Here is a 14994-nt window from a genome sequence, read left to right on the forward strand (position 1 = left end):
CGGCGAGCGGGCGGAGGCGCACGTAGCGCATGGCGCGGCCGCGAAGGGCGGTGCGACCTTCAGGGCCGTGACGTCGCTGCGCCGTCACGCACGCGTGGTGCCTGATCAGCCGTGTCGGGCGCTGACCCGGCCGCGGGTTCGGTGTGAACGGTTCCATGCGGGCGCGGCACCGGCGGTGCCTCTCCCCCCGCACTGGGATGTCGGACGGCCGCTCTCGCTGGCGGCTGTCCTTAGGCCCCTCGTGTCTCCCATCCAAGCCCCAAGCGGGCGCGACCCCGCTTAGCTTCCCCGCTCCCCGGCCGCCCCCGCGGGCAGGCGGCCAGCCCTGAGGGCGGCGGTGCCCTCACTCAAGATGGCGGCGGGCGCCGGAAGCGGAAGGGGGCGTGGCGCCGAGCGGCGGCACGTGGAGCCGGTTCCAGCATGGCGCGGAGCGGGCGGCTCCGATCGGGCGCCGCCGCCAAGCTGAAGCGGTGGCGGAAGGGCCACAGCAGCGACTGCAACCCCGAGACCCGCCAGCACCGCTTGGCCGCCCGCAGCCGCTTCTGCAGCCGGCCCGCGGGTGAGGTTGGGGAGGCGGGCAGGGCCGCCGGTGCGGGCAGGGGCCGCCGGTGCCGGCAGGGGCGCGGTGCGGGCAGCTCCCTGCCTGTGTCCGACCCTTCCCGGTGGGGGCTGCAGGGGCGCGGGGGGGCTGCGGGGCGAGCCTTTGGGTCCCCGGGAGCTGGGGCGGGGGCGGGAGGGCCCGGAGCCGCTGACCCCCGAGCTGCGGCCCCGGGAGGCGGAGGCAGCAAACTGGGGAGGAGAGCCGACCCCGCGGGGTAACGAGCGTGTCCTCCTTACCTTCACCGTGGCACCGGGCCTGCGGGCGTGAGACGGGGCACGGCGTACAGCAAAGCCAGGATCCCCGCTGGCCCAGCGGCGTGACCTCACGGCGGGAGCGACTCGGGCTCCCAGGAGCCCATGGCCGTGCCCCTACGTGCTGCTGCGGTGTCTGGCGTGGGGAGGAAAGCCACAGAGGCTCCCGTTCAGATGGCTGCGCGGTGGAGGAGACAAACACCAGAGCACGGTGGTCTCCGAGGGGCTGGAGTGTCACAGCCCTGGCTGCTGTTGGCCAAGGAGATCTTTCTCCTGCTGATGAAGAAATGCCTCTTGCAGCACACGCTGTACTCTTGTGCAAGCTGCTGTCTGTGACTTTGAGGGATGCAAAGCCTGTGCCTTGGCTGTCTGCTTGCCAGGGCTCCAGGCGGAAGAAGATAAATGGGGCAGGGTACACGGAGCACCTCAGCGTTAAAGCCTTGGTGTGTTTGTGAGGGCACGATGCTCTCCTCCATCAGAGGAGGTGGCTGGACCGTCCCCTGGTTTGTTTTCACGGGAATTATGAGCTCTCTCCAGTTATCGCTCCGCTTTCTCCCCTCAAGAGGAAGCAGCATCCATATCCCACGTGCTGGAGATGAGCTCCAGCCAAGCTGGTCTGGCTGGGACGAGAAGGGGGCGTAGGGGGTTTCAGGGTGAATGGCAGAGCAATGAACTTCACGGTTCTGAGCGTAACTTTTCTCCCCGGCAGAGAAAAGCAACTTGACGGTGGATGCGGTGAAGCTGCACAATGAGCTGCAGTCGGGGTCCCTGCGTTTGGAGCAGCCGAGTGGCAGTGCTCAGCTCCATATGGAGGAGGACGATGCCGGGGAGGCCGCCACGGAGAAGTCCTCCGGCACCTTCCTGAGCGGGCTGAGCGACTGCACCAACGTCACCTTCAGCAAGGTGCAGCGCTTCTGGGAGTCCAACTCTGCCGCTCACAAAGAGGTACGGGGAGGAGCAGGGCTAGGTGGGGGTCCAGTGGGGATGGCCCCCTGCACGTGAGGCTGAGGGTGCTGACCTGCTCTGCTTGCTGCTCGTAGATCTGCGCCGTGCTGGCGGCCGTGACGGAGGTGATCCGCTCACAGGGGGGCAAGGAGAGCGAGACAGAGTATTTTGCTGTGCTGGTGAGTGATGGCCGTGGGGAGGAGACGCGAGGGCAGCTGCTGTTGGCAGCCTGGGTGTGCTCTTGGGAGGGGCGGTGGTGGAACCTGCTGCGCTCATAGCCAAGGCCCTGGGCGTCCTTCAGCAGAGACGCTGTTGGGCTGCTCCTGGTTTCTCTGCTCCCCTCCCCAAGGCTTGGGGATGGGGAAGGGCTGGCCTGGTGCGAACCCGCACTTCCCCACGCTCACCCCTCCTCTGTTCCCAGATGACCACGCTGGAGGCGGTGGAGTCCCCCGAGTCGCTGGCTGCTGTTGCCTACCTGCTCAACCTCGTCCTAAAGCGGTGAGTGGCTGGCAAAGGAGTGGGGAGAGCTACCTGGCCCCATCATGGAAGAGGGGCTGGCACTGTCCCCCTTGCTGGGCTGGGGAAATGACCCAACCAGGGTGGGATGGGGATGCAGTTCCCTGCGAGTCTGTCACCAGCTGCCTGCTCGTCACACCACTGATGCACCCCCTTCTCCTGGCAGGGTCCCAAGCCCTGTGCTCATAAAAAAGTTCTCAGACGCCTCAAAGGCCTTCATGCATATCGTGTCCTCACAGGCCTGCAGCAGCTCCACCTCTGCCCTGCGATGGGTGAGTAGCCAAGAGGCAGCTGGCTGTGCCAGCTCTGTCCGGGGGTCTACTGAGAGCTGGCGTCGAGGCTGCTGCTGTAGGGCGGTGCTGGGTGCTCGGCCTGAGGCTGTTGCAATGAGGGGGGGTCTCTGTGGGGTGATGCTAATGCCCCTGCTGCTCCCTTGTCGTAGGTCCTGTCTTGCCTGGCCACGCTGCTGCGGAAGCAGGACTTGGCAGCCTGGAGCTACCCCGTCACCCTCCAGGTCTATCACGGCTTGCTGAGCTTCTGTGTTCATACCAAGCCCAAGGTGAGCTCCCGGTGCCCCTGTTGAGGCATGATGCTGTCTTTGGGGCTCATTTCTGGGGCTGGCTGTGCCCCCAGGGTCCATGGCTTCTACCCACCTGGGCTTTCCTTCCCCCAGGTGCGGAAAGCAGCACAGTATGGCGTGTGCTCTGTCCTGAGGGGCAGCGAATTTATGTTTGGAGACGCGGCCCCTGAGCATCACCCTGCAGCACCCTCCACCGCCAAGTTCTGCGTGCAGGAGATCGAAAAAGCTGGAGGTGTGGGGCGCTGGAGCAAGGGGTCTGCAGCAGAGTGCGGGGGGTCCTGCAGCCATGGGAGAATAAGGACTTGAAGGGAAGAGGGGAGAGTGCAGCACCCTGGATTGCTGGGGGAGGTTATGAGATGCTGCTGGGGCACCTTAAGTGTTTTGGAGGGCCCTCAGCTATCTGTCTGTTGCTCTGCTCTTCCCAGAAGTTGGGGAGGGGTGTTCACCCTAGCTCTGTGGGTCAGCCCCACTGCTGTCATGGGGGCTTTGCCTCCAGCGGGGCTTTGCCTTGGGCAGGGCTTTGCCATGGGGTTTCATGAGTTCAGGCTCTCCTGTGCTCCTGCAGGCACCAAGGAGGCAACAACCACCCTGCACGTCCTTGCCCTGCTGCGGGACCTGCTGCCCTGCTTCCCCGCGGCCGTGGTGAAGACCTGCTGCGAGACCTTGCTCCGAGTCATGACCCTCAGCCACGTGGTGAGTGTCCCCACACCAGGGATGGCGAGAGCAGCCCCTTTCCACCTCAGCTGCACCCTGGAAGAGCTCAAACCCCCTTGGCTGCCAGCTGGGAGGCTGGAAATGCAGCATGCAAACACAGAGGAGCCCAGGGCAGCTGGTCTGCCTGCTGTGGAAGAGGGAGGCTAAAGATGGGGCGCAGTCGCAGCAGCATTGGGCTTCCCCAGGCAGAGCCTGCTTTGGGGTAGGGGGACAGAGGGTGTGAAGGGGTGCTGCCTTCCATGGAGCCCCCGCTTCTGACACCGTGTCCTTCACAGCTGGTGACAGCGTGCGCCATGCAAGCCTTCCACAGCCTCTTCAGCGCCCAGGCCAGCGTGGCCTGCCTGCCAGCTGAGCTCAATGCCCAAATCATCACTGTGAGTGTGGGGTAACAGTGCGGGGAGGGACGGGGCTGGCAGTGCCGTGGCACCCACCCACTCACCCTCTGCTTCCCCAGGCCCTCTACGACTACGTGCCTAGCACGAGTGACCTCCAGCCGCTGCTGACCTGGCTGTCCACCATGGAGCGGGCGCACGTCAACCTGGGCAGGTGCGGGCAGGGGGCAGGGCTGGGCAGCTGGAGCAGTGGTGGGTTGGTCTCTCACCCGTCTGGTCTCTCTTCTCCAGGCTGCAGAAGGAGCTGTGCTGGGCTCACCTGCCCCGGCTCTTCTCAGCCACCATGAACTGCTTCCTCTCCCCACACTCCCAGGTGGTGGCGGCGGCGGCGCAGACCCTGGAGGTACCGTGCATGGGTGCTTCTCCTTGCTTGGCTGCCCTGGTCCTCGTGGGGGGCTCTGCCCAGGGGTTTGGGGCTTGCCAGGGGGTGGTGTGCCCCTCTGCGCCTGCCAGGGTGGGGGGTCCACAGTCCACTGCTGCCCTATTTTCCCTGTTTGTCCTTGCAGACCCTCCTGAGTGAGTGCATCGCTCCTCACATGGATGACCTGGGCACCATCTCTGCGTCTGCCCCAGCCCCTGCTGCCTACCTGTGCAAGATGTTCAGGTGAGGAGCAGGGGTGTGGGAGAGGCTGTCCCTGTGGGTCTGGCTGAGCTCTGAGCAGCCTCTGCCCAGTCCCTGATTGGTGCTGGGTTGGTTCCTGCCAGTATGACTGTCTCTTCTCCTCCCCAGATCAGTGGAGGAGGGCCTGACGTATCGTTTCCACGCGGTGTGGGATGAGGTGCTGCGGGTGCTGGAGGTCTTCTTCGAGACATGTGGGAAGCAGTGCCACCCCATCATGAGGAAGGTGAGCCAGGCTAGGAGGGTGTCAGGCTGATCTGCGGAGGCCGGTGGAGTGGCTGTGTTGCTGCCTGGGCTGCATTGCCCTCTCCAGCTGCAGAGTGGGGCCGTCCCAGTGCCCTGTGCGTGGGCAGGGTCTATGCAGCTCTGGGACTCGGCATGGCAGGAATAGTGAGTGACACGTGCCGGACCTTCCTCTGTGGCTCCTCTGTGACCGTCCTGGCCTGTCCCCGCAGTGTCTCCGGTCCCTGTGTGACCTGCGTCTCTCCCCACACTTCCCCTACACTGCTGAAGTGGACCAGGCGGTGGGGGCTGCCGTGGGTGCCATGGGCCCCGAGGTGCTGCTGGAAGCCGTCCCCCTGGAGATCGACGGCAAGGAGTGAGTACAGCCATGGGACAGCAGGTCCTGCACCCGCTCCCAGCAGCGGAGGACACCGGTCTCCAGCTGAAAAAACATTTTCCTTTTGCGCCTCTCTCATCTGCACCTTCTCTGAGCTCTCCATGAGCCAGTGCAAATGACTGGTGCCCTCAGCACCCTTAGTGGAGTGCTATCCTTTTGCTTTCTTTGGCCATACTTTCTCTGTTTTCCCCCAGTTCTCATATTGGGAGATGACCAGTTGCCAGTCTGTCTGTGATGGTGGCAGTTTTGCAGTTGTTTGTTACATTCCTGTTCAGTCTCCATGCGGTGCTGGAGGTGTTTGGCTCTGCCGAGCCTCCCTGTGCCCAGTTTAGGGGCTGGGCGGAGGTGCCTCATGCCCAGGGGCTGTTACCGGCAGTGCCCCGTGCTCCGCTGACCCGTGCCTTCCCTCCCCAGGGAGACACTGGATTTCCCTCGCAGCTGGCTCCTGCCGGTGCTGCGGGACTACGTGCAGGGTGCGCAGCTCGGCTTCTTCACCAGCTACTTCTTGCCCTTGGCGGCCGCCCTGAAAAGCAGAGGTGAGGAGGGTGGCGTGGCAGGGGTCCCAGCAGGTCTGGTCCTGGCCTGCTGGGAGCCCCAGGGTGCTCTGTGGGACCTCCTTTCCCTTCCCTGGGGTGGAGTGGGGCTTTGCCACCTCTGCTGCTCTGCTCATCTCCCCCTTCTCTTTTGCAGCCCTGGAGTTTACCCAGGCTGGGAAGAGCGTGGAGGCCAAGATCTACGATACGCTGCAGTGGCAGGTAACGAGGAGTGCTTGGGAGCCCTGCTGTGGCATATCTGCGGTGCCAGGCCGGGGAGCAGTGACTTGGGCGAAGGGTGCTGGGCCTTCCACCTCTCCCTTTGCCTTCTAGGTCTGGAGCCTGCTGCCCGGCTTCTGCACCCACCCCACGGACGTGCTGGGAGCCTTCAAGGGGCTGGCCCGCACCCTGGGCATGGCCATCAGCGAGCGCCCGGACCTGCGCCCCACTGTGTGCCAGGCCTTGCGCACCCTCATCCACAAAGGATGCGAGACAGGTTGGGGGGCACAGACCCTCGTGGTGGGTCCCTGTCCCCTGCAGTTACCTGGAGAGGGGAGATGCTGATCCACACCTGTTTGTCGTCCTCTTCCTAGATGCAGAGCGGGCAGAAGTGGGTCGCTTTGCCAAAAATTTCTTGCCCATCCTCTTCAATGTGTACAGCCAGCCTGAGGAGGACGGGGGCAGCAGCGCTCAGCGCCGCTCTGTGCTGGACACTGTCCGTGCTTACCTGACCATCACCGACCCCCAGGTGAGGGGAGCCTGGGGCAGTGGGGCAGGCTGTGCTGGCTCAGGCTAGAGTCTCCCAGCCGGACCCAGTTTGACAGGGCTGTGGTGGGTGCCTGACTGGAGAGGACAGAAGGAAAGAAGCTGGGTAGAGAGGAGTCCTTCCCTGCCCTCATGGGGAGGGAGGCCTTCCCAGCCAGCGGTCTGGGATTTCCCAGTCTTGCAGCCACACTTGGCACATCTTGCGCAAGGCCTTTGGGAATTTGCGCAGCTCTTTTTGGACCCACTGGTGCTTCTGGTCTCCACAAAGTCTTGTGGCAAGGCATTTGCCAGGCAGATTGCAAACTTCTGAAAAAGCACTCCCTTCAGTCAGTTCTGATCCTTCTCTGTGTGCCTGTCCTGCAGATGGTGTGCGGGTTCCTGCAGAAAGCCAGCGAGAAGCTGACCAGTCCTGAGAGCTCAGAGTTTGCCAGGTAACACTCGGGGGCTGGTTCTAATGGGTAAAGCTGCCAGCTTCCTCCTGGTGAGCAGCACTGGGGCACTCGTACTGTCCCATGTGGGATGTGCCACTCTCATGCATCCGATGAGACTCGCAGCCAGAGTCCCAGCTTGGTTGAGCAATGTTAGTGATGCTGCAGTTACCCACCTGCCTGTCCTCTGTGCAGACTCTCCATCCTGGACCTGGTGGTGGCAATGGCACCCTACGCTGATGGGCAGTCCCTGGGCTCCCTGTACCGCACCATCCAGCCTTCCCTCCAGGTGAGTAGGCCCCCTGCCCTGACAGGCACAGGGGGTGCAGTGGGGCACCTTCTGCTTGCTGCCAGCTTGGACCTGCGCTCTGAGGTGCTGAGCAGCTGCTGTAGGGGACAAGTCTCTGCTGGGCAGCGTGGGGTGCGGCGGGGGTCCCTTCACACACCATGGCGAGGGGCTGCCCTGACGGTGGGGGCATGTTGGCTGTCCCTGCAGAGCAAGGAGCGCAGTATGCAGAAGAAGGCGTACCGCGTGCTGGAGGAGGTGTGTGCTGCTCCCCATGCCCCCTGCCAGGCCTTCGTCCGCTCCCACCTGCAGGATCTGCAGGCAGCACTGCTGGACTCGCTCAAGAGCGCGGCGTCCCCGGCCAAGAGGGTGAGAGCAAGGGCTGTGGCGGCTGAGCTCGGCCCCTGCTAGGAGGGGACGGGGCAGGAGCAGCCAGGTGCGCGTCCCTGGGTGCACCAGCGCTGGGCTGTTTCTTTCCCCAGCCCCGGCTGAAGTGCCTGTTCCACATCGTGAAGCAGCTCTCTGCAGAGCATGAGCCCTTCGTCACCGCCCTGGTCCCAGAGGTGAGTGTCGTCCGCAGGGGGATGCAGCTGATTCTGGCCGTGGCGGGGGACAGCAGGGTTGTGATGTGCCTGTGTGCCTCCAGGTCATCCTCTGCACCAAGGAGGTGTCGGTGGGGGCCCGCAAGAACGCCTTCATCCTGCTCGTGGAGATGGGGCATGCCTTCATCCGCTTTGGGCCCACCCCCCAAGGTGAGCTCCTGTTCCACTTACTCAGCCCCACGGCCGCTCTGGCCCCAGGGGGATCGGACCCATGCCCAGCACCCTGCTGAAACAGGCCAGGGGTGCTGCTGGGCAGAGGGCGAGTGGGGGCCTGAGTCATTCTCCTCCTTTAGAGGCCATGCAGCGGTTCCTGCTCCTGGTCTACGCGGGGCTCACGGGCTCGGTCACCATGATCAGCTGCACGGTGCTGGCGCTGACCCGCCTGTTCTTCGAGTTCAAAGGTGAGTGGGGACAGCACAGGGGGACGAGGCAGCACCCTCCGGTGAAGGCGGGTGCTGGGAGGAGGCTGGCTGTGGCTGACCCCTGCTGCGGTTGCAGATCACCTGGAGCTGAGCGTGGTGGAGCAGCTCCTGCAGAACATCTGCCTGCTGCTGGCCTCCCGCACACGGGATGTGGTGAAGGCGGCCCTGGGCTTCCTCAAGGTCACACTGCTGCTGGTGGACACCAAGCTGCTGGCCAAGCACGTCCAGGCGATGGTGAGATCCCAAGGAGGGTGGCGGGGCAGAGCTGGGGCTGCCTTGGGCAGCCGGCGGCATCTCCAGCTGCACCCTGCTTCTTCCTGGGAGCCAGGGGCACAACTGTGATCTTGGTGGCTGAGAAGGCAGCGAGGAGGTCACTCTCCGGCATGCTGGCATGGACCTGCCAGAGAACCCCTATGAACCAGCCCTGCCAAGCAGGGAGACTTTTTCATGGCCCTGCCCGGGGTGGGCATGGGGAGATGGCAGCAGGGTGAGCAAGGTGGCTGTGCCGGGGAAGGGTTGGGAGGCTGGGTGCCCAGGGCAGGGGTGCTTTGGTCTTGAGGGTCTCTGTCCTGGCAGCTGGAGGCCGTGGGGAACCTTTCAGATGACATGAGACGCCACTTCCGTATGAAGCTGCGAAACCTCTTCACGAAGTTCATCCGCAAGTTCGGGTGAGCCGGGGGCTCCTGGGTCACGCTGGAGCCACGCTGGGGCAGCGGGAGAGCTCCCTGGGAAGCCGTGCGGGAGGAGGTGGGCACTGACCACTCTCTGTGCGCTCTTCAGCTTTGAGCTGGTGAAGGGGCTGCTGCCGGCCGAGTACCACAAGGTGCTGATGAACATCCGCAAGGCGGAAGCCCGGAGCCGCAAGCAGCGTGCCCTGAGGCAGGCGGCTGTGGATACGGATGAAGAGGAGGCACCACCAGCACAGCCCAGAGGAGACAGGTAAAGATGGGCCAGGGGTGAAGAAGGAGCAGCCCTGTCGGATCTGGGGATGGGGACATCTCCAGCACTGGAGCTGGTGTGTGCTGTGGGGCAGGCTGGGGTCTGCACCCCTGGGCTTATTCTGTTTCCATCATCCTCTCTGCCTTTTGGCCAGCATGGAGGAGATCCTGGCTGACTCAGAGGACGAGGAGGAGGAAGAGGAGGAACGGCAGCGGAGCAAGGAGTGGAGGAAGCAAGCACGGCAGAAGGGCCAGGCCTGGCTGAAGGAAGGGGAAGAGGATGAGCCCCTCAACTTCCTGGACCCCAATGTGTCCCAGCGGGTGCTGGGTGAGGAGCGGAGCTTTGGGTGTGGCTGGGGTGGGATGGACGAGGCGGGAGCTGGGGCACGGCACAGGGGCTCTGGGTACGACTGCCCCTGGGAGTGGGTCCTTCCCAGGCCCTGACGCACCTCTCTGTGAACAGCCACGAAGCCAGGCCCCAAGCGGTCCAGAGGGGTGAGCCACGACTTCCAGGTGTCTGAGGATGGGCGCCTGATCATCCATGAAGAGGAGGAGGAGCTGGACGATGATGAAGCCAAAGGTACTGCCTGGGCTGGTGGGGGGCCATGCTAGGCTTGCTCTGGTTCTCCAAATGGTTTTCTTCCTGCCAGCTGTACATGGGAGCTTGGGGAGGGATGCGGGTGGAAGCGGCAGGGGTTGGTGTGGCCTTGTGTCACACCCAGTGGCTCTTTGCTGGGCCACTGCCACCCAGGGGAGGCACCCCCCTCCATCACCAGGAGGGGGCTGGAAGGGGACATGGCCACCAGTGCCAGTTTGGCAGGGGCACCCTGCTCCTGCAGCCCGCTCTGGGGGCTGGCACAGTACAGGGGCTCTCCTGCACCCAAATCCTGCACTGATCCTCTTGTCCTGTGCTGTAGGAGTGGACGAGGAGATGGCAGATGTGCTGCAAGATGTGGGTCTCCGCAGTGTGAGTACGGGGCTCATGGTCCTGAGGAGCTGCTGGGGGAACTCAGCTGTGCCAAACCCCTGCCTGTGCTGTGGCAGCTGCAGCTCTGCCCAAGAGGCCAGTGGGGACACCAGGCATGTGCCAGCTGCTTGGAGGGGTGCGGGAGGCTGGCTGGGGCAGGGGACGTGCGCAGGGACTCTGGGAGGTCTCTGGGCCCCCATGGGAGGAAGCAGGAGGTCAGGGGTCCATGGGAGGGCAGAACTGTAAGGACAAGCCAGCTGCAGGGTCTCCTCTGCCTTCTGTAGAAGAAAAGCCAAAAGCGTCGGTTCAGAGAGGAGCCAGATGATGAGGAACCCGAGGCCGGGACCTACCCTCAGTACAGAGGTAAGTCCTTCGCCTGTGCCCGGCCTGGGGCTCCCCAGGGGGCCAGAACCATGTGCCCTTCCTACTGGGCTGCTCCAGGGCAGCTGGAGCAGAGATCTTTGCTCATGGGAAATGGTCACCCTTCTCTGCTCTCCTCACACCCAAGAGCTGGAGGCAAAACCAAGAACAGCTTCCCCAGCCCTGGTGCATTCTAGCATAGGAAATGGGAAGGGGGAGCCCCGGGGCCCCTTTTCAACACACATTCCCTGTTTTCCAGCTGGAGGCTCTGGGATCCACCGGCCGCTGAACAAGGAGCCAGCCTTCGGTGTGGAGTACAGATCCAAGGTGAGGGACCTGGGGGGACGCAGGGTTTGGGTGGGGAGATGCCTGGGGCTCTGCTGGGGCAGGATTGCTGCTGGCCTGGGGGGTAGGAAGCACCGGGTGTTTGCTGAGGGTCTGGTCCAGCAGTGCTAAGGCTGGGGGGGGCAAATCTCTGCTCCAAGAGGAGTTGCCAAATGCCCAGTACCTGTGAACATTTCCAGCCCATCTTGAAGCCCTGGTCCCGCCCTTGCTGTGGCCAGTTGCTGCTCACTGCTCAAAGCAGGTGTCTGTAGCATCATCTGGGTGGGAAATCAGCTCCAAGGGCCATGTGCTCAGCTGACACCCCGCCACAACATAGTCTTTGGGGTGGTGGGGTGGCTGGGTGCCAGGGTTGCACCAGAACAGGACACATGCATCTGCCCTGGTGCAGCATCTTCTCCCATGTCACTATCTCCCACAGAAAGGCAAAGGCGACGTGAAGAAGAAGGGCCAGCTCGACCCCTATGCCTACATCCCTCTGAACAGAGCTAGACTCAACAAAAGGTAAGATTAGCTAGGAAGGCATAGGGTGGGGGAATGGGGCCAAAACATGGATTTGATCCTGCTTTTCGTTGTTTCCTTTTTTTGTGGGTCTGGGAACTGCCTGCCAGCCTCTGCACCGCTCCTTGTGGAGCTTGGAGCATCCCTGTGCATCGGCTGTGCCCAGTGCCCGTGCTAACCCAGACTCCTGCTCCTTCCTCCTTCCAGGAAGCGGGCAAAAATGCAGGGCCAGTTCAAGGGCCTGATGAAGGGTGCCCAGCGCGGGGCCAAGGCCGGCCGCAGGAACCGTCTGAAGGCCCAGCGTCCCTGAGGAGCTTCAGGTGCTCTGCCTGCACCTGCCCAAGGACGGACAACACCCTGTGGCCTCTGGGCAGCGGGAGACGGGGGCTTCATGAGTGGAGCAGGGGGGACTCCTCTGCAGGAGATGGCCTGCATCTGTTTGAGACTCGCTGGGAAGCCACCCTGTCGTATTATGGACTCTTGGCCCAAGCCCTGCCCTCCTGTGCCTGGAGGAAGGTGCTGGGTGTCTGGTGCAGGGGTGTGTGTGTGTGTGTGTGTGTGAGAGAGAGCAAGTAACATGTAATGAATTCTCTATATTGATAAATACCCACTGTTCCTACCTAGCCCAGATTCCTCCTGTCTTTCCCTTAAGAGCTGTGCACACCGCGTCCCCTGTGCTCTGCCCGCTGCCCTGGTGCAGCAGGTCCTTCTGCCACTGCAGCACTGTGCCCCATGGGGCTCATGCCTGCATTAGCCTGGGATCGGAGCCCTCTCCCCTGCATGGGGCTTCCTTGGGGGCTGCCAGGAGCAACGCTGTGGTACAGAGCAGCAAGGCACTGCCCGTGTCCTGTGCCCTCCTGGCAGACATGCAGTAGGGCTGAGTCATGGGGTTGGCCAAAGAGAGAAGCCAGAGATGGTGAAAAGTCCTTTCCTACAACCAGCTTCCTTATACAAACTCCCTCTTGGCAGCATCTTCTCCTGGATGAACAGGGTCTCAGCTTGGGGATCTGCCATGGGAGGAGTGTCTGCCATTTGGCTGCCACTGTTTTCGGTCCTGCCTCTTGCATTTCTCCTATCAGCCATGCCTGGTTGTGGGGCAGAACAGTTCGCTGCAGATTTCTTCAGATTGGCTGGAAAACTGCTACTGCAAACCTCTGTGCCTTGCCCTTTCCCTTGCCTGTGAGAGCTGAGAAAAGCCCTTTCCTCTGCTCTGAGCACCTCCTGCCAGCTAGGCCTGAGCAGCACAAACAATCCTCGACCTTTTTAGCTGCCCAGCCATCTCAGGTTGGCCTGAGCGTCTGGTTTTGCCCAGTTACTTCTGCACTGAGCCCAAAAGATGGTGTTTGGCGAAAGCATGCTGAAGGGAAGGAGCTGAGGGTATGGATACACGTCCCATTGCTCACACTGCAAAGAACACATATTTGTGAATGCAGCTGGCTTTCCCTTCCTCTTCTGTATTAAAAAGCCTTTAGTCCTTTGTCATTTCCTAGTGTGGTAGCTTACATGCTGGAATTGCAATGCTTCTCAGTCTCCTAATAAGTTAAAGGGATTGTGCTTGTTCAGCCTCTTACTGCAGGCTTCTTTCTGGAGGCTGCAAATCCAGTTTTGTGGCTCTTATGTGCTTTTTGTTTTTTACTGAGATCCTTTTAAAAGCATGGAGGTGCAGGAAGAGCTCTTGTACTGGTGTTGGTCCTGCCTTGTCAGGAGCACTGTCCCCATCCTGCTTCCCCGCCCAGGGCTCTCGTGTGGACCCTTGAGCTCCAGGGCCATGTTGAGGTGCTGCTGCTTTAATCCTGCCAGAAGGGAGCCCACAGCCTGGCTTACGGAAGAAGGCATCTCCAGCAGCACCTGCTGCCCATGTTCAGTCAGCAGGAGCTACATCCATCTTCCTCCACTGCCTGCAGCGTTGGCCTGATGCCCTCCCTTCCCTCCCCTGAGGGCAGGACAGGGGGAGACAGGCAGCAGTCGCCTTCCAAGCCCCGAACACCTGTAACATGCGGCTCTAGGCCCACCAGAGCTATCTGTCTTTCTGCTTTCTGTCCTTGGAGACAGGGCCTGGAGAAGGCTGTAGCCAATTCGTTTAAAAGCTCCAGATTACTCACTCTATTGTTCTTCATTTGCATGTTGTTGCTTAAATTAGTGTATGCCTGCGTGGAACAGAAGAGTTTCATTAACACAGAGGATAGTGTTCGCCTTAGCTGGTGTCCAGAGAACAGATTCTTCTGCAACAACATCTTGTTAATCAGCTAATTAATCATGTAACGCAATAGAAACCCTTGGAGAGGAGACGTCATCCTGCCCGGGGAGGCTGGCTGCGAGTCAAGCCTGCTCTCCACCAGCAGCTGCCCCTGGCAGGGAGCAGAGCTGCGTCTCGGGGACCCGCAGGAGGCTGAGCGCAGCTCTCTGTTCTGGGGCAAGGTGAGGGTGACGTGTCCTCCTGCAGATGCCAGCCACAAATATTTTGCAGTTACTTGCAGAGAAGCGCAAGACAGAGACCTGGAGCGATGCTTGGCATTTGTTGCTCAAGCTGGGAAGTGGCTGGAGGCTATTTCTTCACCCAGCACGCTGTTAAACCATGCACCTCCTTTCCACGGGCTACAGCGGGCATCGACAGTGTACCCGTGTGAAATTGTCACGAAGGGCTCGTAATCTTCCTGCAAAGCGGGAGGTCTCAGAGCTGTGGGCTGTGGGCGTACCAGACACACCTGAGGAGGGGCTGACAGGACTAGCAGGGTGCCCCCGGCGCTGGCTGGCTGGCTGCTGGGCTGGCTGGGACAGTTGCAGATGCCCACCTTGAATTTTAAGGCTTAAAATCAGGAGGAGAAGGAAAACATCATTGTTTTCTTACCCTGGAAGCTACCCGCCTGGGTTGTGTCCGCTGTGGCATGCTGCTGAGAGGGACAGATGTGCCCCATGGGGCTGTGCCCTTGCAGCGTCCAGCTGGACCGCCACCTCCTCTGAGCACGCTGCAGCGCCGTCGGGGCTCCCCACAGGCACACCTGCATCTCCCCAGTTCACCATGTGCCAGGGATGGGAAAACCCTGCTGGGGGCATCAGTATAAGAGGAACCTTGGTGTTTATGCTAAAATGATTGGCAGTAAGAGAATTAAGTGTTGAGGTTTAAAATGCCAAGGGACCACCCCAGCTGAAATCTAGTCCATTAAAAAAAATGTCAGATTAGTTCCTAGTCCCCTCATCACTCTGATCTATGGTTTCACTTATTGTTTCTAAAAAGTTGCCTGTCTTTTCTTGGTTGCTGCCTGAAGGCTCTGTGCAAACCCAGGCGCGGACAGCTAGGGGCAAGGCAGGTGCTTCCACACACAAAGGAAAAAAAAAAAAATAGGAAACAAAGAAATAAAACTGATTTCCCAGTGTCTCTGTTCCTCTAATTTCTCCTTGACGGTGAGGAAAGATAAAAAATATTTAAGCTGAGATGCGAGTTGGGGTTTATGGTATAACTCATCCCTCCTGGACCGTTTCTGTGTGGTCTCTGCAGGCTCAGGAGGACCCCATTGCATTGGTTACACATAAGCCACATTTTAAAAGTTTCCTTGAAATAAAATGGCTGCAACTTTTATTTTTCTATTGAGTATTAGGGCTTGGGGGTGTCAGA

General features: G+C 61.2%; 1 protein-coding gene across 1 annotated transcript; it reads left to right on the forward strand.

Moving 5' to 3' along the window:
• The first annotated feature begins 85 nt into the window (after positions 1-85).
• Positions 86-12741, forward strand: RRP12 (ribosomal RNA processing 12 homolog). The gene is made up of 34 exons (XM_087767096.1): positions 86-559; positions 1562-1797; positions 1893-1976; positions 2219-2295; positions 2480-2585; positions 2756-2872; positions 2987-3125; positions 3459-3586; positions 3883-3981; positions 4062-4153; positions 4231-4342; positions 4506-4603; positions 4730-4844; positions 5074-5216; positions 5652-5773; positions 5928-5992; positions 6104-6266; positions 6364-6518; positions 6899-6966; positions 7159-7252; positions 7460-7618; positions 7732-7812; positions 7896-8001; positions 8145-8252; positions 8350-8507; positions 8850-8941; positions 9054-9212; positions 9367-9539; positions 9675-9791; positions 10129-10178; positions 10463-10541; positions 10798-10865; positions 11302-11384; positions 11589-12741. Exons 1-34 carry the CDS (start codon positions 421-423, stop codon positions 11689-11691), a joined length of 3888 nt encoding a protein of 1295 aa, XP_087623222.1. The 5' UTR covers positions 86-420; the 3' UTR covers positions 11692-12741.
• Positions 12742-14994: the final 2253 nt, after the last annotated feature.

Source organism: Nipponia nippon, unplaced genomic scaffold (assembly GCF_047370975.1).
Source record: "Nipponia nippon isolate SJK-2023a ecotype South Korea unplaced genomic scaffold, ASM4737097v1 scaffold_3, whole genome shotgun sequence".
Taxonomy (NCBI): Eukaryota; Metazoa; Chordata; class Aves; order Pelecaniformes; family Threskiornithidae; genus Nipponia; species Nipponia nippon.

What these genes read in the sequence shown, in the direction of transcription:
- RRP12 (XM_087767096.1), top strand. Translation starts at nt 421, where the DNA reads ATGGCGCGGAGCGGGCGGCTCCGATCGGGCGCCGCCGCCAAGCTGAAG. An exon ending in TCATGACCCTCAGCCACGTG is followed by an intron (nt 3,587 to 3,882) that starts GTGAGTGTCCCC and finishes TGTCCTTCACAG; the next exon opens with CTGGTGACAGCGTGCGCCAT. An exon ending in TGACCATCACCGACCCCCAG is followed by an intron (nt 6,519 to 6,898) that starts GTGAGGGGAGCC and finishes CCTGTCCTGCAG; the next exon opens with ATGGTGTGCGGGTTCCTGCA.